The 27,617-nt window shown below is 39.8% G+C and overlaps 1 protein-coding gene across 1 annotated transcript; it reads left to right on the top strand.

Moving 5' to 3' along the window:
- Positions 1-553: 553 nt before the first annotated feature.
- LOC139754729 (deoxynucleoside kinase-like) lies at positions 554-24,202 on the top strand. Its single transcript, XM_071672433.1, is given in 8 exon segments — positions 554-848; positions 12,499-12,656; positions 12,658-12,726; positions 14,791-14,924; positions 15,928-15,953; positions 15,956-16,045; positions 17,374-17,563; positions 23,940-24,202. Coding segments are annotated over 8 exon segments (945 nt in total). The 5' UTR covers positions 554-694; the 3' UTR covers positions 24,064-24,202.
- Positions 24,203-27,617: the final 3,415 nt, after the last annotated feature.

Here is a 27,617-nt window from a genome sequence, read left to right as displayed (position 1 = left end):
TGACGCCCGAGTCGACATGATGACGAAGAGAGCAATTTTGCCGCGCTGATGAAGGAATTCAAAATGGCGTTATATAATAAAAAAAATATCGCATATATATGGAAATATACATAAATATATGTAAATACATATATAAATATATATAAACATATATTCTGCTCTTAAAAAGAAATATGGGTATCATTATCGATATAAGATGAATATTCTTGGAAGTATGAACCCCATATCAAATTCATTATTGTACAAAAATATCTTTTAGATTATTCGTACCTCTTAAATAAAGTTTTCTTATAATAAAGGAATATAATAAACTGATAGGAAATAAATAAGGGTATTTAGGGACATTATTATTATCAAAACATATTTAATTATTGCATTCAAGATGTCATTATGTAACCCGAAGCCACACAGGTGATTACCATGGACACCAATGGTCGTGTAATTTCCCCCCTAGTCTCTACATCTGCGGCGAAAACTGGACCAAACCCTCACCTTACAAGAGAACGACTAAGGGAAGTGTGTCGTCAGAGGAAATCAATACAATCTTAAGGGAAAGAAGAAGAAGAAGCGGTGTCATCTTGCCATTGCTGGAACGGACAAGTTAACATTTTTCCCTCGTCCTGCAACCTCATGGTGGTTTCTCCAACATGAGACCTGCCCTCAGCTGCTCACATAATCTTCAAGACATGTCGGAATGTTCCTGAGAGCCATTCCAATAGTATTAAGCTTAATTAAGCCCAGGGCGAGAGGTAGAGCTCAAGTATTGACCTGTAGTAACATGTCGGGGGCTAAGCTGACCTCGGCCTCACCATGGAAGGTGGGCTCAGTCCGAGCGGCGGAGATCTACAGTGAGTATTTCAGTCCCATTTGTTATATTATATATATTATATATATATATATATATATATATATATATTATATATATATATATATTCTGAGTCATGGAAAATAAACACGAAAGTTCCCAAGTGCACTTTGTGTAATAATCAATCATCAGGGAGACACAAGAGAGAAATATAAGTCAGTTGATATATCCAACCCATGACAAAGCAGAATATATATATATATATATATATATATATATATATATATATATATATATATATATATATATATATATATATATATATATATATATCTGGCTTTGTCAGTGGGTTGGGTAGGAGTCCAGTTTCGGGGCATTGAAGGAAAATCTGAAATGGGGATTGTTTTAATGTTATTGTACAAGGAGGAGTATAGTAAGTCTGGTGAAACATGATTGTATCATTATTGATGTGATATTGGTGAGGGTTATGAAGATAAGTGACAATATTGGGTTATTTAACTTCAAAGTATCTTGGGAATAACTTGTAGTGGTCATCAGAACTTTAATCTCACTTCATTTCACCTTGAATTGAGGGTTTACCTGATGTTTAATGATAATTGGAATATTTTTGAATATGGTGAGCGTATAGTTGCAGCTGCTGGGAGGTTTGTGCACTGTGAGTTTGAGTGCGTTCCGTCATAAACAAAAGAGGTCAAGGACACATTTGTACCATGTAGTAGAAATGACTAGATGACAGTGTCATTCGTATATTTCATCCGTAACATTGACTAGATGACAGTGTCATTCGTATATTTCATCTGTAACATTGAAGGCTACATTTTCTAGAAGTACGATCTCACCTTTTCCCAGATCAACATTTTTATTATGTTAGAATAAGAATTTAATGGTCCAAGTCATGATCGTACAGTGAATAAGTGCTCCAAATTGTGCATGACATTTTTTATTCTGTCCTGCAAATCATACACTACCACTGCAATACAAAGTCATTTGTTTTCGAAACTTAGTTTTGATATGTAGCTATAACTGGTAATTTGCTGTGACATAGACCATGAGCATGTGCTATGGATATTTTCTTTATTCTTTTATGGTACAGTAATAAGTAAGTGACAGTGGTGAGGGGCAGGATGATCAAGGAAAAAGTAGCATGAAAGATAGAAATGAACAGAATCTAGCTTCACTAAAGAATCAAGATATACACACAGTGCGCAAACCTCTCACCTACAACTATGAGACCAAAGCAGTCCCTATGTTTTTTAATTACTTCAAAAATAAGGTAAATTTTGGTTGTCAAGGGAAGGTGGTTGAAGTTATCATTAGTTTTAATTATGTATACGAGTGATGGATGTTGTGTGTGTCATACATGATGCCTAGAATGGTTGATGTTTTTTATTTGTGGAAATTACTGGTCATTCTAAGTGAATAGCGGGTGTGAGGTAGATTCATCATCAGAAATCTACAAAAAAAAAAGAGAAAAACTGCATCACAAAACTAGGCTATGATATAGAAAATACGAACAAAATATAGACACTCAGAAAAAACACAGCATATATCACATAAAAGTAAGGGAAAACACAAAGCAAAACAGTTAACAAATTCAAGAAGGGTAGTATGAGTAACAGTCTAAATACAACATATGGAAACAGAAATACAGAAAAACTTCAGTTGTGGAAAGACACAGGACAATATTACTCAAGGTAGGAATATAGAAAATCATCACTAAGTACTCTAAGTAGGTCGTGAGACCGTTACTGTCCATATGTGGAACTGACATCAGGTAGACTTGTCTGATTCTCCTGACCTTTGTAACCCAAGATCGTGTTCCTGCTGTACAGGGATGGCAGACTCGGTAGCTTGTGGTGGGCCATTGACGTGTCCCATCAGTCTATGGACTATGCTGTGCAGTTTTAGTCGCCATATAATTAGGTAGATATAGATAAATTGGAGAGGGTGCAGAGAAGTGTGACTAGAATGATACCAGGAATTAGGAATCTTAGGTATGAAGAAAGACCTGCTAGTCTGAATTTATATTCATTGAAAAGGAGGGCCAGAGAGGATATGATAGAGGTGTACAAATGGATGACAGGTCAAAATAAGGGGGAAATTGGCAATGTTCTAAGGTTAGCCAACCAGGTTAGAACTCACAATAATGGCTTCAAAATAGAAAAATTTAGGTTCAGATTGGATGTGGGAAAGCACTGGTTTAGCAATGGGATGGTGGATCTCTGGAATAGCTTACCAGATGCAGTGGTTGGGCTGGAACCTTGAATAGTTTTAAGAATACGTTGGATAGGTATATGAGCTCCTTGGGGTGTTTGCAGGAAGGATATGCCTGGTTTGGGCCAGTGGGCCTTTTGTGGAGTCCAGTGTCATGTCTCATTGGTGGGCCAGCAAAGAGTTGTATGGTGATGGTCATATTTGTTTGGATGTTGATGGCAGGTGCTTTGTCTCCAATGTGAATGGCTTCTGATATCTGTAGTCACCTCAGGTCACTGCAACTAGGAGTGATTTTGGTGTTATTCACTATAATCTCCCTTGTTAGTCTCGTTCCCTGCTTTTGTACATGATTTTCTTTGATTCCACCTTCTTGTAAGTGGATTGAGAGGAAGCAGCACAGGTTGCAGGTTGTATGTCCAGTGTATTTATGTGGTGGGGCTGACAGTCCCCAATAATGCAACGGTGTGATTCAAACTTCTAGAGCATCCTATCATTTTGTTACTCATTTCAAGCGGGCATGTTTTCGGATAGTTTTAGTATGTCAGACCGATATCCTTGTCTTCATCAGTTGCTTTGCAGTTTCTGGTCACAATATCTCGCACGACCTTTTTGTCCTTTCGATATGATGTCGTAAATGTGTTTCGTGTAGTATGCTTTGATTGCAAAGCGATAGATAAAAACAAGGATACCAGTCTAGTTATATAATACAACAATTTGAAAACGTGTTCTCTCGTAATGAACAACAATATTGGAGGTCACTCTGGAAGTCTGAATTGTACTGATGTGGTATATGAGTACTGATGCAATCTTAGGGACTTTCAGCCCCACCACATAAACTGTATAGGACATACAACCTGCACCCTGAGCCACTCCACATACAAGAAAGTGGAATCAAACAAATTCATGAACAAAGGTCAATAGGACGTAGATGGATGGGACATGTTATTGACCCACGACAAGCTACCGAGTCTGCCATCCTTGTACAACATTAACATGGTTCTGGGTTATGAAGGTCAGAGAGAATCAGACAAGCCCATTCTGACCTCAGCTCCACATCCAGACAGTAATGGTCTTTCTTGACTTACTTATTGTATATAGTGGTGGATTTTCTATATTCCTACCTCATGTTCTGTGTTTTTCCTCCACTGTAATTTTTTCTGCACTTCTGTTTCCATATGTTGTATTTAGATTATTACTCATACAACCCTTCTTGATTTTGTTGTTTTGTTTCTAGTGTTTTCCCTTACTTTTATGTGCTGTATGCTGTGTTTTTTCTGAGTGTTTTTATACATTCTTTTTTTGGCATTTTCCGTATCATATCCTAGTTTTGTGTGCAGTTTTTCTCTTTTTGTAGATTCCTGATGATCCCTATGCGTAGGCAAAAGTTTGAATGTAATAAATGGAGAACTATGGACAACTGGTGTTTGAGCACCCATGTAATGGTAGAATAATGCTGAGAAAATTAGAGAACATAAGAAATGGTTTGGGCACATGGAGAGAATGAGTGAGGAAAGATTGAACAAGAGGATATATGTGTCGGAGGTTGAGGGAACGAGGAGAAGTAGGAAACCAAATTGGAGGTGGAAAGATGGAGTGAAAAAGATTTTGTGTGATCGGGGCCTGAACATGCAGGAGGGTGAAAGGAGGGCAAGGAATAGAGTGAATTGGATCGATGTGGTATACCGGGGTTGACATGCTGTCAGTGGATTGAATCAGGGCATGTGAAGCGTCTGGGGTAAACCATGGAAAGTTGTGTGGGGCCTGGATGTGGAAAGGGAGCTGTGGTTTCGGGCACTATTGCATGACAGCTAGAGACTGAGTGTGAACGAATGGGGCCTTTATTGTCTTTTCTTAGTGCTACCTCGCACACATGAGGGGGGAGGGGGATGGTATTCCATGTGTGGCAAGGTGGCGGTGGGAATGAATAAAGGCAGACAGTGTGAATTGTGTGCATGGGTATATACATGTGTATGGGGGTGGGTTGGGCCATTTCTTTCGTCTGTTTCCTTGCGCTACCTCGCAAACGCGGGAGACAGCGACAAAGCAAAATAAATAAATAAATGAATATAAGAAAGATTAATAACTTTAGATATGCTGTCGTATTCAGTTCTATGTGCATCAGAGAAAACCTGCTCCCAGCATATATTGATATGTAGAATGGGTAAAGATGGGAGCAAATGATGTGAGGAGAGTGGTTAAGGAATGGGATATATTTAAGGAAGCAGTGATGGCATATCCAATAGATGCATAGGGCATGAGAAAGGTGAGAGGTGGGCAGATTAGAAAAGGGTAGTGAGTGGTGGGACGAAGAAGTAAAGTTGTTAGTGAAAGAAAAAAGAGAGGCTTTTGGACGATACTTACGAGGAAGGAGTACAAATGATGGAAATGTGTAGGAGGAAGCAGCAGGTCAAGAGGAAGGTGCAAGGGTTGAAAAAGAGGGCAATTGAGAGTTGGGGTGAGAGAGTATTATTAAACTCTAGGGGAGAGAATAAGGTCTTTTAGAAGGAGGTAAGTAATGTGCAAAAGATGAGAACAAATGGGAACATCGGTGAAGGGGGAAATGATAACAGGTAGTGATGAAGTGAGAAAGAGATCGAATGAGTATTTTGAAGGTTTGTTGAATGTGTTTGATGATAAACTGGCAGATGTAGGGTGTTTTGGTCAGGGTGGTGTGTGAAGTGAGAGGGTTGGGGAGAATGGTTTGGTTAAGAGAGAAGAGGTGGCGAAAGCCTTGCAGAAGATGAAATCTGACAAGATGGCGGGTTTGGATGGTATTGGAGTTGAATTTTTTGAGAAATGGGTGGCTGTGTTGTTGATTGGTTGGTAAGAACATTTAATGTATGTGTGGATCGTGGTGAAGTTGATTGGTTGGTAAGAACGTTCAATGTATGTGTAGATCGTGGTGAAGTGCCTGAGGATTGGTGGAATGCATGTATAATGCCATTGTGCAAAGGCAAAGGTGATAAAGGTGAATGTTCAAACTACAGAGGCATAAGCTTGTTGACTATCCCTTGGAAATTGTATGGGAGGGTATTGATTGAGACGGTGAAAGCATGAAAAGAGCGTCACAGTGGGGAGGAGCAGTGTGGTTTCAGAGGTGGTAGAGGATGTGTGAATTAGGTGTTTGCTTTGAAGAATGTATTTGTGAAATGTTTAGGAAAACAGATGGATTTGTGTGTGGCATTTATGGATCTGGAGTAGACATATGATAGGGTTGATAGAGATGCTATGTGGAAGGTCTTAAGAGTGTATGGTGTGGGGGTAAGCTGCTAGAAGCAGTGAGAATTTTTTATCAAAGATGTAAGCATGTGTACAAGTAAGAATATAGGAGATTGATTGGTTCCCAGTGAAGATCAGTCTGCTGCAGGGGTGTGTGATGACTCCATGGTTGTCTAATTTGTTTATGGATGGGGTGGTTATGGAGGTAAATGTAAGAGTTTTGTAGAGAAGTCTTGGAAAATAAGTCAGTTGTTCCTAGTGATACAGCACTGGTGGTTGGTTCAAGTGAGAAACTGCAGAAGTTGGTGACTGAGTTTGGAAAAGTGAGTAAAAGGAGAAAGTTGAGAGGAAATGTGAATAAGAGCAAGGTTATTATTAGGTTTAGCAAGGTTGAGGGACAAGTTAGTTAAGATGTGAATTTGAATGCAGAAAAAATGGAAGATGCGAAGTGCTTCAGATACCTGGGACTACTTAGCAGCAAATGGAACCATGGAAGTGGAAGTAAGTCATAGGGTGGTGAGGGGGCGAAGGTTGTGGGAGTGATAAAGAGTGTGTGGAAAGAGAGAATGTTATCTCAGAGAGCAAAACTGGGTATGTTTGAAGTAATAGTAGTTTCAACAATATTGTATGATTGCAAGGCATGGAGTATAGATAGGGTTGTATGGAGGAGATGGATGTGTTGGAAATGAGATGTTTGAGGACAATATGCGATGTGAGGTGGTTTGATCGAGTAAGTAATGAAAGGGTGAGTGGTAATGAAAGGGTGAGAGAGATGTGTGGTAATAAAAAGTGTGGTCGAGAGAGCAGAAGAGGGTGTGTTTAAATGGTTTGGACATGTGGAAAGAATGAGTGAGGAAAGGTTGACAAAGAAGATATATGTGTTAGAGGTGGAGGGAACAAGGAGAAGCAGGAGACCAAATTGGAGGTGGAAGGATGGAGTGAAAAAGATTTTGAGGGATCAGGGCCTGAACATGCAGGAGGGTGAGAGGCGTGCAAGGAATAGCGTGAATTAGTACGGGGTCGACTTGCTATCAGTGGAATGAACCAGGGCCTGTGAAACGTATAGGGGTAAACCATAGTAAGGTCTGCGGGGCCTGTGTGTGGATAATGAGCTGTGGTTTCCGTGCATTACACATGACAGCTTGAGACCGAGTGTCTGTTTTCTTGGCGCTACCTCGCTGACGCAGGGTGTGGCGTTGTTGTCTCCTGTGGGGCGGGGTGGCGCCGGGAATGGATGAAGGCAAGTATGAATATGTACAGGTGTATATATTGTCTCTACAACATCTCATTTATAAAAGAAAAAGACATGACAAAATACACTTTATCGGTGGGCAGTTGTGTAAGACAAGTGACAAATGCAGTGTTTACACTCGGACCAGAAACGACACAGTGCAACACAGCAGAGAGCGTGGTGTAGCGCCCCATCGCTCTGCAGTGCCAGCGAACGCAGTGATCCTAGTGGCTCTGGGGGTTGAAACAAGGAGTGTCCTACATTACCTGCTGGGCGCTTGATGGCTGAAGGAGGAATCACATCCAAGCAGTGGCTTTAATTGAAGAGGGGAAGCCAGTCAGGAGCCGCTAGCCCAGAGATGACCACGTCCCAATGAGCCTTGATTGGGCCAAAAGCCGCATCGCCATGCCCTCATCCCCGACTGTGGTTGGAGGAGAGTGGCCCATAGTGCCACTCCTGATTGGCTGGAGGCCTAAAGGTCCCAGCCCGCCCTTTGGTGTGGCGCTGCAGGCGAGAGAGGGAGAGGGAAATGGCAAGGCCCTAAAGTTCCTTTTGCATAACTTGGGTGGCGACACACGGCGAGGGGAGGTGAAATCCAAGCCGAGATAACAGAGGCCCTGTGCTGGGAAGGCACACTTGGCCCAAGACAAGGGACCTGTTAAGGCTCCAAGGGGGGGCCCACCAGGCTGCCATAAACCTATAACCGAAGCCTTACCTACAACATAAACACAAGGAATACACAGGGGAGAAAGACTACTTGCCACGTATTCCCTGCGTGTCGTGGAAGGTGACTAAAAGGGGGAGGGAGCGGGTGGTGGCTGGAAATCCTCCCCTCCCGTTTTTGATTTTCCAAAAGAAGGAACAGAGAAGGTGGGGCCCAAGTGAGGATATTCCCTCTAAGGCTTGGTCCTCTATTCTTAACGCTACCTCGCTAACGCGGGAAATTGCGAATATGTATGAATATATATATATATATATATATTATATATATATATATATATATATATATATATATATATTTTTTTTTTTTTTTTTTTTTTTTTGCTTTGTCGCTGTCTCCCGCGTTTAGCGAGGTAGCGCAAGGAAACAGGCGAAAGAAATGGCCCAACCCACCCCCATACACATGTATATACATACGTCCACACACGCAAATATACATACCTACACAGCCTTCCATGGTTTACCCCAGACGCTTCACATGCCGTGATTCAATCCACTGACAGCACGTCAACCCCGGTACACCACATCGCTCCAATTCACTCTATTCTTGCCCTCCTTTCACCCTCCTGCATGTTCAGGCCCCGATCACACAAAATCTTTTTCACTCCATCTTTCCACCTCCAATTTGGTCTCCCACTTCTCCTCGTTCCCTCCACCTCCGACACATATATCCTCTTGGTCAATCTTTCCTCACTCATTCTCCCCATGTCGCCCAAACCATTTCAATAACACCCTCTCCTGCTCTCTTCAACCATCGCTCTTTTTATTTATATTTTTTAATATATTTTAATTTATATATATATATATATATATATATAAATATATATTACTATATTGATTATATATATTATATATTATAATAATATGTGTGAGTTTGTCGTGTCGTCTGTGTCTGTGTGTGTGTGTTTTCGTACTTGTCTGCCATTTCCCACATTGTAAGGTAGCACCAGGAACATAAGCTCACATCCAGCCTATATCTGTCATGTGCAATGTACTGAAACCACAATCCCCCTAACCACACCCAGGCCCCACAGACCTTTCCATGTTTTCCCGTGGCCGTTTCACATGCCCTGGTTTAGTCTGCTGACAGTGAGTCACTCCCTCTATAACCCCTCGTTCCAGTTCACTTGATTCCATGCATGCCTTTCGTCCTTCTGCATTTTCAGGCCATTGACCACTGAAAATATTTTTCACGCCATCCTTCCATTTCCAGTTTGGTCTCTCTCTCTCTCTCTCTCTCTCTCTCTCTCTCTCTCTCTCTCTCTCTCTCTCTCTCTCTCTCTCTCTCTCTCTCTCTCTCCACTTCCTACACATGTATCCTCTTTGTCACCTCTCCTCACTCATCCTCTCCATATTTCCAAACCCATTAGCATACCCCTTTTTCAGCTCTCTCAACCAAAATCTTCTTAGTACCACACTTCTCTCATACACCTCTGATTACTTACTTGATCAAGCGCCTGCACACCGCGTAGTGTCCGCAAACACCTCATTTCCAACACCTCCATCCTCCTTCGCTATTTCAACAGTCCATGGCTTGCATCCATACAACATTATTGTGACATAAGTTGACCTGCCTTTCGACACATTCTTCAGTGCTCCTCTCACCCACTCTGTGACTCTCTTCCACTTCCATGGTTCTATTCCCTGCCATATCTACTCCAAGGTATTTAAACACTTCACTTCTTTCAAGCTTTCTCCTGTCAGACTTCACATCCCGATTAATTTATCTCCCTGCCCTACAGAACCTAATAACTTTGCTTTTATTCCCATTTACATTCAACTTCTTCCCTTCACACGCTCCCAGACACGGGTCATCAACATCTACAGTTTTTCACACTCGAATCTGCACCAGTGCTGTGCTATGTCACAATGAACCGACTCGCTTCACAGGCTCCCACAGCCACAGCATACTGCAACTTGCTCTCTCTCTAAGACCCTTGCATTTGCCTCTCTCACCACCCGTCCACAGACACAGTCATGCTAGCGTCACACACACCTCTGTTCTCAGATCTGCCGTCCCTTGGAATCACTCACTCTCTTCTCTATTCCTACTTACACACATTCCCAACACAATGATAACTTTACTTGTAGTGGTTTTCTTCCTACACCATATATATATAGTTTCAAAACCTTCCACAAGGCATCTCCTCTATCAGCCCTACCCTATGCTTTCTCCAGATTCATAAATTTCATATCCAAATCCCAGTTTTTCTCTTGAGTATTTTTCGTTCTTCAGACAAATGAGCCACACAGCCTTTATCACCTGTGAAACCACATTGTTCTTCCCCAGACTGATGCTCCTTCGCATCCTCTCGGCACTGCTCTTCCATACAGCTTGAAGGGCACATTCAACAAACTTACACCTCTGTAATTCAAACACACACTTGTCCCCCTTACCTTTATAACAGTGGCACTGTACGCGCTCCCTGCCAATCCCCAGGTACCGCACAGACTTTGAAAATCCTCACTAACCCATCAACAACCCAGGCATCGCCCTCTCTCTTCAGAAATTTAACTGCAGTCGTATATATTCCAGCCACCGTGCCACATTTCATCTCACGCAAGGTATTCACCACCTCTTCTCACTTAACCAAACCACTTTCCATGACCCGCTCACTTTGCTCACCTCCTCGACCCGAACACACTATGTACATCTACCCTGTCACCAAACCTTCAAATACCCACTGTCTTTATTTTTGTACTGTTTTGACATTCTTGTTGATGTTGAGTTGTGAACTAATGTAAATAATAACAGGTAGTAGATCGCTGTAAATGGGAGGGAACCATTGACCTGGGAGGCATAAAGTCTTGGGTTTCAGTATGGTTGGGAGGGCCAATGGAATATTCCTTTACGACGGCAATGCATTGAACCAGTACTGCTTTAGAAGTCATGTTCCCCCTCCATGTCTCTGGTTGCTATATACCTTTCACATACACGTGAACTGCCGGCAATAAGTCCACAGACTCACTCGCCTATTTTTAAAACTTTGAATTAATTCCACATTTTCCCTGATCTTCCAACCCCCACGAGTCAAAATCGAAGGCTGCTACTCAGATCTTTGTGCAAATAATTCTTCGCTGCTCCTCCTGTATTATTTATACCTTATGCTGTACTGTCATTGCAAAACAAACTACTATCCTTTTTTTTTTTGTGGTGCCTCTTGCTTTGATTTATGTTACTGAACTGGAGATATACCAAAGGAACTTTCATCTTCGCTTGATATATGACACATTATTTAGATAGTTTTTATTCATTTGAGTTGCATAACTTGCATTAATTGTGGGTAGAAAGTATGTATTATACAAACGATCCCATTTGGTCATCACGTAGTTCTCATTATTTCTCATTTATTCAGACATCATAAATGGCCACTCATTGTTTGAAAATGCTTGTAAAGACTTAATATCAATTATATGTACAGAGGTCATTAGGCATAGTGGACAAGGTATTGTCTAGGATTGCTATTAATATAGTTGGCTTTTTGAATTAATAGCAATATACATTTTTAATGTATTTTTTCATTGTAATTTTAATTGTTTAGAACAACTAGTGCTTGGGCTCTGTAAAACACCCGTTGGCCAAATTTAACACATTGAACACGAGCTGAAGAGAGACCATGCCACTCAGCTCAGAACACTATTGGATCTAGATTTTGAGATAAAGCCAGCCTATTTGATTTAGATATTGAGATACAGCCTAGATATTGAGATACAGCCGACATTTCATGTTGAGAATTTGAAGGAAGGGTCGTGCCAGGTATAGATGGTTCAGGGTGTTAACAAAACGTCAAACGTAGTTTATTTTCTCTAATATTCCTTTGATGAATGTGAAAGCTGCTTTAATTTACGTACGACATGCCATTAGGCCAAGGTGTGTCAGATGTATGTTGTATTATAGATTAGTCGTAGGAACTTCAATGGCTTAGAGAGATTTAAGTGACTGTTGGCAACGGTGGGTTGAAGAGAGGTTGACAGAATGTAGGATAACGTAAATGTGCGTTTCTTTTTTAACCTCAAAGAGTAATTGTAAATGGGAAAAGCTCGGTGAATTTGGTGTATTAACACCACTTGCTTTCTCGTCTAATTATTGGCAGTGGCTGACTGTATCCATCTTTCATCGTAACTTAAAGATAGAATGGCTTTTAGGATGCAAAGCTGTGAGGTACCATGTGATTGGCACCCCCTGGTTGTACAGTGTGATTGGCCGATTTGACTTGTGTTTCATATCGCCTTTTTTTTCGGGGTCGCTCACTCCACCACCTCCTAACTGCCTCCTCCTTACCTGCAGAAGAGGCTGGGATACACAGACACCTGACAAGAATTCAGCTCCCCGATTTCCCGTACAATATGCTCGAGGAGGGAGCAAGAGGAACCACCAAGTTCACGGTGTGTGTGGAGGGGAACATCGGCAGTGGGAAGTCCACTTTACTCCAGCATTTTTCGCAGTTTCCACGATGTGGAGGTCCTCCAGGAACCGGTGGAGAAGTGGCAGGATGTGAGAGGCCATAACCTCTTGGTAAGCCGTGTTGTAAAGTAAATGTTGAAGCCTTGTAGGTCTAAGGCTGGCCATTTGATGCGTAATGGTCAAGGCTAATGGTCGTTAGACTTGCTCTTGGGGTGGGGGGGGGGGGGCAGTAATGGCTCGTTGGACTATTTTCTCGCTATTCTTAATATTCTGATGTATTGTCAGTCATGTTATTATTCTGATGTACTGTCAATCAAAATGATAACGTCAATTGTTGTCTTGTTCATTAACAAGGACGCTCTGGTGATTATTGCCATGCCTCCTGGTTCTGTATGTTCCTTGAAACTGGACTATTACTTTGGTATGTTAACACCAGCTTTCTAAGGTAGAGCCAGGATGCACCATTGCTTTTTTAATTGATTTAGAATGAGGTGGGAGCCTGCAGGCCTTCCTCCCTTCTACATCCTGTTTTATCAAATATTCTGTGAATACTGTGACTATTCGTTGAGTATGAGTGAGTGAGTGAGTTAAATGTACATTTTGGTTTCAGCCATGGGGTCCATATTAACAAGCACGTACAGATAATGAATGAAACTTTTTGGTCCTATATGGTACTGTAGGTTATGTTTTACAGAAGGGGTACAAAAGAAATACTATTTTTTTTACGTATTCATTCTTTGAGAATGGTTTTTCACTCATTTCTAGATTACAGTAATGATAGCACAACTTGATTTACTTTATCATATCTTAATTTGTCAATGTTAACTTGTTATAGGTGGCTGTGAAATTCAGGGAAAATGTTAAGCACTTTCTTCATCTGTTATTGGTGCACCCTCACTAATGTAGAAAATTGCAAACAAGATCAGTTTGAAAAAATTTGTACTCGCTCAGTTTCCTGCATTAGCAAGCTAGTGCCTGGAACAGATGAGTTGATTACCATGTTCGTGTCTAGTCTCTAACTTTTTGTGTAATGCACTGAAACCAGAGCCCCTCTATCCATGACTAGGTTTCATAGACCTATCTGTGGTTTCCGCTGCTTCATATGCCCTAGTTCAATCAGTAGACAGCATGTTGTCCTCCGTTTACTGCATTGTTACAGTTCTTTCTGTTTCAAACACACCTTACACCTCATGCATGTTTTGGCACTGAGCATTCAAGACCACATGTACTCAGTCTTTCCATCTCCATTTCCCCCTTTTCTTCACTCACTCCACTTCTAGCATATATAAACTCTCATCATCATTCTCACCTTACATCCAAACCATTTCTGCCAATAATCTTCACCCCTCTCAACTATACTTTTCTTATTTCCACACCTCTTACTTGTCCTATTATTTCTTACTCTGTCAACCTTCATCACACTGCAAAGTCTCCTTTAGTACTTGATTTCCAACACATTCACCTTTTTCTTTACATTTTCATATATAGCCCATCCCTCTCATCCATTCAACACCACCAGGACTACTGTGCTTTTGAAGAATGTACATCTTTGCCCTTCCTGGTAGTGACCTCTCTCAACACATTCCTCGGTGTGTGTATATTATCAACATTATCATTGTTGTTATTATTATTTTTTTCATACATTCACCATTTCCCACACCAGTGAGGTTGCGTCAAAAACAGATGACTGAGCCTTAAACGGAAAAATCCTCACTTGGCCATGTTCTCTGTTCCTTCTTTTGGAAAGTAAAAGAGTAGGGAAGGATTTCCAGCTCCCGCTCCCATTTAGTTGATGTTTATGATATACTGGGAATATATGGGTAGTATTCTTTCTCCCCTATCCCCAGGACAGTGCAAATATTTTTATTGTATATCCCTGTGACCCCTTCTCTAGGTGCTCCTTCATATTTAAGATCAGTAAATTCAGTAGCAGTGAGAGTTTTCTTGATGAGGCTGTACTCTTTTTGATATACTAATAGTAATACAGCCTAGCCAAGATAACTTTTCACTTACAATATAACTTAAGGCAGGGGGAGTTCAGTTGTATTTCATAGAGAATTTAAGTGTAAAAATAATTATGATTGGGTTATTGTATAAAAAAAATTTATATGCTACTCTTATTGCTTTCAAAATTTTCTTGCAAAGTTTCACAACTCCATCAAAATCTTCCTTCAGGACTTGATGTATAAGGACCCATGCCGCTGGGCTCACACATTCCAAGCATATGTACAGATGACCATGTTGGAACTACATCTCCAGCCCACTTCATCTCCAGTTAAATTAATGGAAAGATCAGTGTACAGTGCAAGGTGATTGTAGGTCTGTTCATCTTTAACATCTGTGTGAAGTTTATTCTTGCTACTTTAACCTTCCTGTTAGACTTATCTCAGTAATAATTGGTTCTCCTAAGTACACGGAACCTGTTCCAGAAGACTCACTTTTTTGGACATATATACAGATTACTGTTTTAAAGCTGTATCATTAGCCCTCTTCGTAACATAAGATTTTATAGATATAGATATAGAACAGAGAAGGGAGCCAGGTAAGGATATTCCCTCAAAGGCCCAGTCCTCTGTTCTAAACGCTACCTCGCTGACGCAGGAAATGGCAAATAGTTTGAAAGAAAAAAGAAAAGAACATTGGGAAGCTTTCTTGGACTCCATCTGCTTGAGGTTATACTGCAAGTGAAAGATATTGTTGATTTATGAATGGCAACATATTGAAAGAATTTATGAATTTGTTTTTGAACACAAAACTTAGTAACGAAGAATTAGAGGATGGAGATTTACAGGGTACATGGAAGAAATAATGTAATGAAATATATAAGAGCTTTTGATATTCCGAAAAAGATAACAAAAGTGCTTGAGAAATGATGAAGATGGAGAACTTTTAATGCCTTGTTAGTTGAAATTTAAAATCTGCAAAAATTAAGCACAAAAACCTGTAAAAGATTGAGTACAATGTGAACTCAAGATTGAAAATTATGCAGTGTGCTTAGTGTCAAAGCGTATATTACTGAACATGTATTGTGAGTGGTGAGTGTTACATTAGTGCTGCTTCATGGTAAAAGCTTATATAGTTGCCTGTTTATGTGTGTCCCCCCTCCAAAAAAAAATCTAGACTTTTTTTGATAGAATTTTCTCTTTAAAAAAAAAGTAAGGAAGAAAGACAAGACAGTACAAAGTTCTTTGGCAGTGTAGCTTAATGTTGCCTTTAGACATGCATTTATATTTAACAGAAAAGATTATGCATAGATCTTGCTGTTGGAGTGAATTGGAAATTGTATGAACAATTGTGTCCCATTTCTTCCAGATACTGTTTTGTGGAGAATCTGTACAGAGTGGGAAAATGTCTGATGCCGAGTTTAATGTGTACTGTGAATGGTACAAAATGATAGTTCAGCATTTGAATGTTGACATAGATCTTATAGGTAAGTTACATTTAATGTAGTATTAGATCCTGCAGTGTTAATTAGTAATGATAGCTTATATCATTTTTGATGAGGTTCGAGGAAGGCATAAGGGCTTTACTTAAGAATGTATGATATTTGGCCAGCAAAATTAAAACATTTCATGTTCAGAAATATTTTCAAACCAACTCATTTCAAAACTTCAAAAGCCATGTTGGCCGTAGTACTGCATACTGAACATTTCATCCAGTGTTGTGCGCTTTTTAGAAATAACTAATTACAGGCATGTGGATTGTGTATAGAGTTTACATGTTAACAGCATTTCCTGTGTTAAGTCCCGAGTGATCCCACTCATCCTCATTGCTTATTCTAAAAAGAGAAACCTTGTCGTACTATTTTACCCCAGCTTGATAACTATCTTAGTGAGAGTTTGGGCTGGCTCTGGTACTTACTAAGCAGTAATTGAATGTCCATTCTTCATTAAAAAGTGCTTGAAGGTTTGCATAAAGTATTAGCCGAGATCTTTGGCAAGGGTGAGGTATTTTATCCTATTATAAGCAGTCTATAATGCTAGACCTGATGAAAATTATTTTAAGTGATGCTCTTGAGCAATTCTTAAAACCTTTGTAAGGAAGATTTGATGCTTAACCTGCAGTTAAGAAAACAGTGCAGGATTCAAGCTAAAGTTCAAAGCTAAATAATTGGAAATTTCACTTTTATGTAAATCCTTTCCCATTGATGTGAAGGGAACAGGCGAGAATGGCAGGATCAAATTTGTGATAGAAGGATGGAGTGACAGATTTTAAGCAATCAGGGCCTGAACATACTGGAGGATGAAAGATGTGTGTGGGATAGAGTGAATTGGAATGATGTGGATTTGAGTCATGTGCTGTTAATGGACTGAACCAAGAAATGTGGTGCATCCTGGGTTAACCGTGAAAAGGTCTGGGGCCTGGTTGTGGATAGGGAGCAATGGTTTTGAGGAATTACACTTGATTGCTAGAGGTTGGAAGTGAGTGGATATGGCCTTTCTTTGTCTGTTCCTGGCACTACTTCGCTAGTGCGGGAAATGACAAGTATGAAAAAAAATTCTTTCAGATTTGCTGTTTCCTGAGTTTCCAAGGGAATGCTAGGAACGGAAGAAAGGCCCTATTTGTTATCATTCATTCTCTAGCTATCATTTGTAATGCACCAAAAACAGCATTGTTGGTTTTCCTTTTTCATTATTTTCTTGTACCTACTTAATTTTATTGCAAAAAAAAATATCTTGTAGTGTTTTCTACTATTGTAAGTTACAAACTCCAGCTTACAAATTATGATGATAAAAGGTTTGTTTCCTTTCTCCTCAGTATACCTGAGAACAGACCCAAAGAAGCTATATGAACGCATAGAGAAGCGAGCTCGTAGTGAGGAGAAAACCATACCTTTGCAGTATCTACAGGACCTTCACAACTTGTATGAAGAGTGGCTAATAGAGAAGAAGCATTCCCTCTCTGTTCCAGTGTTAGTCCTGGATGCCAATGAGCACTTGGCTGCCATGTGAGTTTCTGTCTGTTTTGTGTAAAAAAGAATGGAGTGTTGGTTTTTGCTTCTTATCTGTATGGGATCCTAATTTTGATCGGAACGTTCTTCCAGAATTACTGTCTATTCATTCAAACCCTTTTCTCTTAAGTCATCGTGTATTAACTAAAGAAAACCCATGACATAGGCTTATGAGATAGGCTTGCTAGAAGTTTAGTGTTGTATTTGCTGATGTTTAGTAAAAAAAAAATTGCTATGGATATTTTAAAAATCAATTTGTATTGTTGAAATGTTTTATTCATTGTAGTTGAAATATTATACTATGTTTTTGGTCAAATAGTTGGGAAGGGAAATCTTATATAAGCATCTCACTGGGAACCCTGAATTACTGTGTGCAAGTTGTTGAGAAAGTTATTCATGTCTTTGCCTGTTTGTCTTTTTCATAAACTCTTTTCTTGAGAACATTGTCAGAAATCAAGTGTCTGCTTCAGAGACATAGTGGTCACTTCTCGGACTGACATAGAATAACGGAGGCTTCGAGGAGTGCTAGTCACTAGTTGCTTTTACTTGCGATGATCCTCCCATAAGATTGGTTGAATGATAAATGTATCATTGCCAAAGAATGTGCATTATTTTAGAATCAGATTGTTTTGAATATAAGTAGTCATTATGAAAAAGATACCATTTAGGTTGTGTCTTGTCACATTGTTTATTCCATTTTTTCATGGATAGGGTAATGCATGAGATGAGAGTAAGGTGGGTAATTAGCCTAACCCACATGTAAATTATTGGCTTTCTGTCCACAAACACAGTCTCCTTGTTACATACAACACTTATCAGAACTTAATGCACACAACTCATTCTTCATAACTATAGGTTTTGATACGGTGAGTGCTGTGTGCTAGTCCTGCCTTTGGCAAAATAGTAGGAACAGCAGATGGAAGTAATAGGTAGGAACTTTTGACTGGAGCATTAGGTAGAAATAGCATGTTGGAACATCAGATAGACTCATTAAGTAGAAGTAGTAGGTAGGAACATTAAGTGTTTACCCTCTGGCAGTGTGGCCTGTTGAGGATGAGGCATTAGAGGCTAAGAAGTGGCACTAGAGTTTAACAGTAATGGAGACTCTTTTGCAGTGGCCACCCCCTTGAGGTAGTTCCTAAAGGAATGTCAGAGATATAGATAGATAGAGAGATAGTAATGCTTAATCAAGAGTAATTGGAAAGTTGCTACAGTTACTCCATGCAGCAAATGCTCTGTCATTGACTGAATCAGAAGGGCTTGAAGAAGGTAGGGCTGCATGTACTTATGTTGGAGGATAGATAGAGATAATGGTCATTTTTGGAAAGGATGGATGATTACCTTAATAATGATATGCTAGGTGGATGAAAAAATTGAATATATGGAAGTAAAGATTGGTAAGTGGTAGTAGGAAAACTGAGATTAGGAATATAATTATGCAAGTTACTAGAATTGACAGTGCACCAAAAACTTTGGTTAATAGGGAAAGTGAAGTATAGAGTTCCAGGTGGGAACAGACGTCAGAGATATAGATAGATAGTGTATCAGAGCTTACACAAAGGAGCACCCCTCCCATGTCTCCTTCTATAAAAAGAAAAATGTGTAAAGGATTTGGGTATCATCATGAATAAGAAACTAGAATTCACAAAACATGATGAGAAAATAGAACTGTCGAATCAAGTAATGAGTGATGTGATTGCGAGAACTTTTGCAATAAGAGATGGAACACTGTAGATGAAAATGTTTAATGTATTGAATACTGCTGTACAATACATTTAAACATTTTCAACAGGTTTCTATCTCTTGCAGTGAATGTTTATAGTAGAAACACTTGTATGTAGAGGTGGTATGATTGGAGACATCTCTCGTGAACTAAGTTAGTGTGGAAAGCCGAAAGGTGGGAACCATTTTTATAAGCATGAAGCTTATGCACTTTTACAAATGAGACTCATGTTGATGTATATGAGTGATATAAGAGGCTGTTTGTTGTTGATCTGCTACTATGGAATTATCTTGCATACTTACATTTTGATTTAACTGTTGAGCTTTATAGGTTTACAATTACTATGTATTTTCTTTTTCCATAAACCAGTTCTCCCCCAGTAGATAAATGTAATTCAAATTTGTTGTAGATATTTTATTACTTTACAAGTAAGAGAGATTTACTATTATCCGTAAATTTCACTGTGATGTGATCACAGCATGGCCAGCTGAAGACCACACCAAATGTATGCTCATCTTAACATTGATTTGTTAACTGGGATTTTGCTTTGATCATATTTATGTATTTAGTCAGCTATTTGTAGTTTGTATTTATTTATTTATTTTGCTTTGTCGCTGTCTCCTGCGTTAACGAGGTAGCGCAAGGAAACAGACGAAAGAAATGGCCCAACCCACCCACATACACATGTATATACATACACATCCACACATACAAATATACATACCTATACATCTCAACGTATACATATATATACACACACAGACATATACATATATGCACATGTACATAATTCATACTGTCTGCCCTTGTTCATTCCCATCACCACCCTGCCACACATGAAATAACAACCCCCTCCCCCCAAATGTGCGCGAGGTAGCGCTAGGAAAAGACAACAAAGGCCACATTCATTCACACTCAGTCTCTAGCTGTCATGTAATAATGCACCGAAACTACAGCTCCCTTTCCACATCCAGGCCCCACAGAACTTTCCATGGTTTACCCCAGACGCTTCACATGCCCTGCATTAACAGCATGTCGACCCCGGTATACCACATCGTTCCAATTCACTCTATTCCTTGCACGCCTTTCACCCTCCTGCATGTTCAGGCCCCAATCTCAAAATCTTTTTCACGCCATCTTTCCACCTCCAATTTGGTCTCCCACTTCTCCTCATTCCCTCCACCTCTGACACATATATCCTCTTGGTCAATCTTTCCTCACTCATTCTCTCCATATGACCAAACCATTTCAAAACACCCTCTTCTGCTCTCTCAACCACACTCTTTTTATTACCACACATCTCTCTTACCCTATTATTACTTACTCGATCAAACCGTCTCACACCACAGTGTCCTCAAACATCTCATTTCCAGCACATCCTCCCTCCTCTGCACAACCCTATCCATAGCCCACGCCTCGCAACCATATAACATGGTTGGAACCACTATTCCCTCAAACATACCCATTTTTGCTTTCCGAGATAATGTTCTCGACTTCCACACATTCTTCAAGGCTCCCAGAACTTTCGCCCCCTCCCCCACCCTATGATTCACTTCCACTTCCATGGTTCCATCCGCTGCCAAATCCACTCCCAGATATCTAAAACACTTCACTTCCTCCAGCTTTTCTCCATTCAAACTTACCTCCCAATTGACTTGTCCCTCAAACCTACTGTACCTAATAACCTTGCTCTTATTCACATTTACTCTCAGCTTTCTTCTTTCACACACTTTACCAAACTCAGTCACCAGCTTCTGCAGTTTCTCACACGAATCAGCCACCAGCGGTGTATCATCAGCGAACAACAACTGACTCACTTCCCAAGCTCTCTTGTCCACAATAGACTGCATACTTGCCCTTCTTTCCAAAACTCTTACATTTACCTCCTTAAGAACCCCATCCATAAACAAGTTAAATAACCATGGAGACATCACACACCCCTGCCGCAAACCTACATTCACTGAGAAGCAATCACTTTCCTCTCTTCCTACACGTACACATGCCTTACATCCTCGATAAAAACTTTTCACTACTTCTAACAACTTGCCTCCCACACCATATATTCTTAATACCTTCCACAGAGCATCTCTATCAACACTATCATATGCCTTCTCCAGATCCATAAATGCCACATACAAATCAATTTGCTTTTCTAAGTATTTCTCACATACAATGTAGTTTGTACATTGTTAATTACTTGCACATATTACATGAAAGAAATATATCGGATTCTTTCAGTTTTTTACTGCTGTAATCGTCATTTTTGAGAAGATAATGGTTCCTTCCCACGTTTGATTTTCCAGATGATGCTTGATTTCACCACTTATTCACAGCTGTCACTAGCATATCTCTACCATGCTGGAAAAACTATCACATACCTCAGACAACCTAGTACCATATATCATCAGAAGTGTATATTATGCTAGCACCCACTCTCTGCCCATGATAAAACACCAAATAATGAAAATTTGTTAACTTTAGAATTATTTAACAGTTGTATTATTGCATGGTATTTGTTAATATGGAAATTGTTAGTTTTACCATTTTACTTGAATATAAGCCACACATTTAACACACACACAACTTCAGCTTATACAGAATACAGTGTCTTAAACACTTTTCAAAGTGGCCTCAGCCACATTCTTTATTCTTCCATCTGCCCATTTTGGGGGGGTCAGAATACTGTTTTGAATTAGGAAATTTTGAATACTGTCACTCTGTCAATCTATGATATCCATTCCCTCCAGAAACTCCAGTCAAGGGGATGGCCATGGCAAAAGAGTCCCTACTTATCTGTCTTTGCTTGCCTCCTTTGCATAAACTATTCCATGCATTTTTTCCCCATTTCTCTCCCTCCAGTACTCATGCACTTGAATACTGAGCTAAAAGTTGAACAAGTGGAAGGAAAGATATGATGAGATTCCATGTTTGTTTGTTTTTTAAATTTGGATGCCTGGATAGACAAACTGTCAATACCAAAGCATTTGCTCTTGATATGTGAGCTAAAAACATGAGCATTTTGGCTTATGTTAACAGTAGAAAATACATGTTTATTAATCATTCAATATTTCTGAATATATTTACTCAAACAGTACAGTATGCTGTTTTTGTGTTACTTAAATACATTAAAGAATGTCATGGTAACATAAATCACTTTACTGACAGGACTCCATCTTCCTTCATGTCACGTTAGTACATCTAGTTTTGCGTTAGTACTGGTAGTTTTTATTTGCCACAAGTACAGCTTATAGATGCAAACTGGGCTTTCACTCATTTTACATGGTCAGAATACTATTTGAAATGAGAAAAACCATAATAAGTAGGTAAGCACTCAAAGGCAATGGAGATGCCATGTTTGTTAATATTAAGTCAGGATGCAAGAAAAGATATATTGTAGATCAAAACAGACTTTTTTTTTTTTTTTTTCCAACTGTTGTTAAGTAGTTCGTGTATAAAGAAATATATTTGTAATGAGCTTATTAGTGAATACAGACCCTAAATCAGAAGCAAAGTTCCCTGTGGAGATTGTTGATTATTGTAAACCCCCTTCAGATATCATTCCCTTCACAAGTTATCATGCTATCACATTAGAACAAGCTAATCAGATAAACTCAGGCTGTGCAAGTGGTAGAATGAGTAAAGAATAATTTTCATAGCCAGACCACATTTAATAGATATGGAAGTTGCATGAACCTAATATGATAACTAATTGATATGGAAGTTGCATGAACCTAATATGATAACTGCTGGATTAGATTATTGAAGTTGGATAAAGACTGGCCTCTTTTACCTGGTGAAATTACCTAAGGTGTTATGTTGCATCGTGTTTATTGTATTGTTTTGCGTGTCTCGGTGGAATTGCTGTTTAGATATCATGATTGAAATAACAACCCTAGGACAGCTGAGGTCTTTTGGCAGCCAACTAACATTTTATTTATTTATTTTGCTTTGTCGCTGTCTCCCGCGTTAGCGAGGTAGTGCAAGGAAACAGACGAAAGAATGGCACAACCCACCCATATACACATGTATATACATACACGTCCACACACGCAAATATACATACCTATACATCTCAATGTACACATATATATGTATACACACACGGACATATACATATACACATGTACATAATTCATACTGTCTGCCTTTATTTATTCCCATCGCCACCTCGCCACACATGGAATAACAACCCCCTCCCCCCTCATGTGTGCGAGGTAGCGCTAGGAAAAGACAACAAAGGCCCCATTCGTTCACACTCAGTCTCTAGCTGTCATGTAATAATGCACTGAAACCACAGCTCCCTTTCCACATCCAGGCCCCACAGAACTTTCCATGGTTTACCCCAGACGCTTCACATGCCCTGGTTCAATCCATTGATGGCACGTGGCCCGGGTATACCACATTGTTCCAATTCACTCTATTCCTTGCACGCCTTTCACCCTCCTGCATACATACATTGGCATAATCCGTCCCGTGAGATTATAGGTAAATTTGATAAGGATTTATTAGATTTTGAATGAATTTTTTCATGCATAGCTTACGCTAGTTGTGTGGCACAATGTATTAGATGTTAAGTTTTTGTTCTTTTTTTTTTATATATATATATATATATGTATATAAAGGTATTTGATGTAGCTAATTTTTTGACAGGTACAAAAAGTTTGAAGAGCATACATTGGACATCTTATGTCAGAAAGTCATAGACAACCAAAGAAGTGATGTTGAAGCCTCAGCTGTTGCTGCACCATCCTCTCCGGTCAAGGCTGTTTATTGACCTATACAAGATGTAAACCCTAATTTCCATTACCTTTATTTTCCATATACAGTACTGTATTAGTTGTGTGAATATAGTTTGCTAATATCAAACTCATTCTTGGATTTAGATAGAGGGATCTGCTAGATTTTTGACTTCTTCATGGTCAACTTATTCATTTTAGTTTGTTCCGTCTACTTCATGGTAGTCTTAGGGATGATATACAGTATAGGGACCATTGCACAATTTGTAGATTAGTGTAGCAAGTTTCATTGCCACTAAAGTTGTAATTATTAGTTTCATTTTCTGTAATATTTCCAAGCGACAGATTCATTTGTAGATTAATCTCATGATCTGATGTGTTGTATCATATAAACTTTCTTACATTTGAAGTATGGGGTCTGGTAGATTCATGATCTAATACAGTAATTCATAGATTAAGTTGGTTCTTTTTTGCAAATGATCTCACAACATTTTTAGATATGCTTAACATTCTGGGGACCATTTGGCTGAATTCTCATTTTTTATTGAATCTTCTGTTTATTTTTCAACCAAAGTTTAATTGATAAGTTTAGAAAACAAGTGAATGGCTAGTTTGTTTTGATTATGCCCAGATAAGCTTGTTATGAGTAGTGTCAATATGGAGTAATTTATTTGGCCCGGTATTTTGATAGGGCAGAGCTTAGAAATATGAAAAATATTTTATTACGAAAGAGCTTGTTAAACAATGGTAAAAGTCCAGTATTTTGAGAAATATGTCCACCCCCCCCTCTCTAAAAGGAAAAAAAAAGGGAAAACTAGTGCCCAGTATGACGTGTGAAACTTGACGGATAGCATCCCACCAGAAAAGGAAGGTAAGCTTATTCTGGGTTCTTTGATGTAGAAACCAGTCCTTTGAAGTATTAGGAGATGCCCAACTGTACAGTTTTATTTTTCTGTGCGTGTTTGATTTATTATTATTCAATCTTAGGGGTAAATGCAGGCTAAAGGCTGCAGGGAATGGGCTTCAGGTGAACTTGGGAAAGTGTCATTCTCTTAGCCCTGAGCTTGATAGGGGTCACAAGACCTGGTATGTTAACGCTTGCCATACCCCTGTGGCCTTTTGTGGGTGGGGGCATCAGCACTTTGGACACAGAGGACAGTTACAATTACCACAGGGTTCTTTTTGGGTTGATGGGCATTACATGGAAGTATGGTAGAGGAGGGGTTCAAAAACACCTTGCATTATGCAACCTCCTTAAAGCGAGCAACAGATTGTAATGCTTACACCAGTACTTTGGCTCATGCATCACCTAATTTTGGTGGAAACATTCACACCCAGCTTGAATGCTTGGACTAGCAGGTTTGAGCAGCAGTTCACTGCTGGCTGCTCCTGCCTGCCAATGTGCCTAAGGTGTTTTTCCACACTAGTGTGGGTGATGGTGGGCTAGGGATTCTGGATCTTGGTTCAACTTGCTGGCTACAAAAACAAAAAATTTGAGAAATTGCTCAGCTTGTCTGACCCAGTGGTTTGAGTGGTAGCCCACGAGCCTACTATCAAGGCAGAATTACAATGATGGTCAGGCCTCACAAGGACTGCTAGGTTCTGAGTGAGCAATCGGTGCAAGTATCAGCTTGCCTGGAAGTCTAACTTAGCACATGTGATGTCACAGAATTGACTCCGTTGAGCACCGGACATAGGCTCAGCACTGGGTCAAGAGTGGAACCCACATTGTCTAGGGTGGTTACTATGTAAAGCCTGTACAGGTAAGGGCATCAGTGCTGTCTACCCCTGATAGGGCCTCCAGAGGTTGATCCACTATGTTGGGGTACATATTGCAAGTGTGCGTGTGCCTTTATACTCTTGGGGGTATGATTGAAAGGCAATATCATGCACTTTATAGCTGGTAGGTTGAGGCAAAGAGCATTTAAAGTGTTGGATCCTGCTTTGACATCATATTGAATGGAAATATAATAAAAAAAGCAGGTACAGGATTGACTCCTTTGATAAGACTGTACTCTCTCATGTCACTGAAGATGATACAGCCTCACAAAACATAACTTTACATTTGAGGTATAACCTCAAGCAGTCGAGAGTTCAGTATTGCTCTAGAGATAACACTTACAGTATTAAGTATTTAGAATAGAATTCTATGAGAATGGAAGCCTCTCAGTACGTTTATGAGATAGCAGTGGAGCATTGCGAGCCCCTAACTGTGGGAGATTGCTGGCACTCATAGTTCTGCTTTCTTCCTTGTTGCCTGCCCCTTTCCCAACTACAGACTCAGTATCCTGATGAAACTGTCATTTCTAAGAGTCCATAAGAAGCACCAGAATTCTCAGTGTGTTGCTTTTGAGATTGTTCTCGTCTTTCATTTTCGAAGTTTTCAGCAATCTCCCTCTGGTGTCCCAGCTCAAACTGCTGACGTTCAGTGTGGCTACATATTTCTCTTACTTTAGTTTTGTACTGTATGTGTTCAGTTTTTCCATACATATTTGCCATTTCCCTCTTTAGCTAGGTAGCAACAAGAACAGCGAGCTGGTCCTTTGAGGGAAAGTCCTTACTTAGCCCCCTTCACAGTTCCTTCTTTTGGAAAAGTAAAATCTGGAGGGGAGGATTTCCAGCCCCCTGCTCCCACCCCTTTTAGTCACCTTCTATGATGCAAGGAATACATGGGAGGTATTCTTTCTCCCCTAGCCCCAGGGATATTATATTATACATGATCACCATTTTTATACATATTTGCCTTTCCCTGCATAAGTGAGGTAGAGTCAAGAACAGAGAACTGAGCCTTAGAGGGGAAATCCTCAAGAACAGAGAACTGAGCCTTAGAGGGGAAATCCTCCCGGCCCCTTCTCTGTTCCTTCTTTTGGAAAATAAAAACTGAAGGGGAGAATTTCCAGCCCCGAAGTCCTGCCCCATTTTGTCGCCTCTCACGACATGCAGGAAATACATGGAAAGCATTCTTTCTCTCCTATCCCCAGGTTGTGAAACATCTGGGGTAAACCATGGAAAGGTCTGTGGGGCCTGGATATGGAAAGGGAGCTGTAGTTTCGGTGCATTACACTTGAGTGTGAATGAATGTGGCCTTTTTTTGTCTGTTCCTGGCGCTGCCTCTCTGGAGGGGGGGAGGGATGCTGTTTTGTGTGTGGAGGGGTGGTGATGGGAATGGATGAAGGCAGCAAGTATGGATATGTATATGTCTATGTGTGTATACATTGAGATGTATATATATATATATATATATATATATATATATGTGCATGTGGGCATTTATGTATATACATGTGTATGTGGGTGGGTTGGGCCATTCCTCCTCTTGTTTCCTTGCGCTACCTTGCTAACACTGGAGACTGCGGTTAAGTATGATAAATTGAAATATAAATGAATATTTATATATGATAAATGAAATATAAGTGAATATTTGTATAATCCATATTTACTCACCATTTCCTGTTTTAGTGATGAATCACCAAGAACAGATCAAGAAAAGGGCTGTTTCACTCGCATCCATTCTCTGTGTCTCCTGTGTAACACAATAAAATCAATCCCCTGTCTACAACCAGGCTCCACAGACCTTTCCATGGTTTCTCCC

This window comes from Panulirus ornatus, chromosome 17, assembly GCF_036320965.1.
Source record: "Panulirus ornatus isolate Po-2019 chromosome 17, ASM3632096v1, whole genome shotgun sequence".
NCBI lineage: Eukaryota > Metazoa > Arthropoda > Malacostraca > Decapoda > Palinuridae > Panulirus > Panulirus ornatus.
Note: the sequence above shows the minus strand (reverse complement) of the source record. Positions and strands in the feature narration are given on the sequence as shown.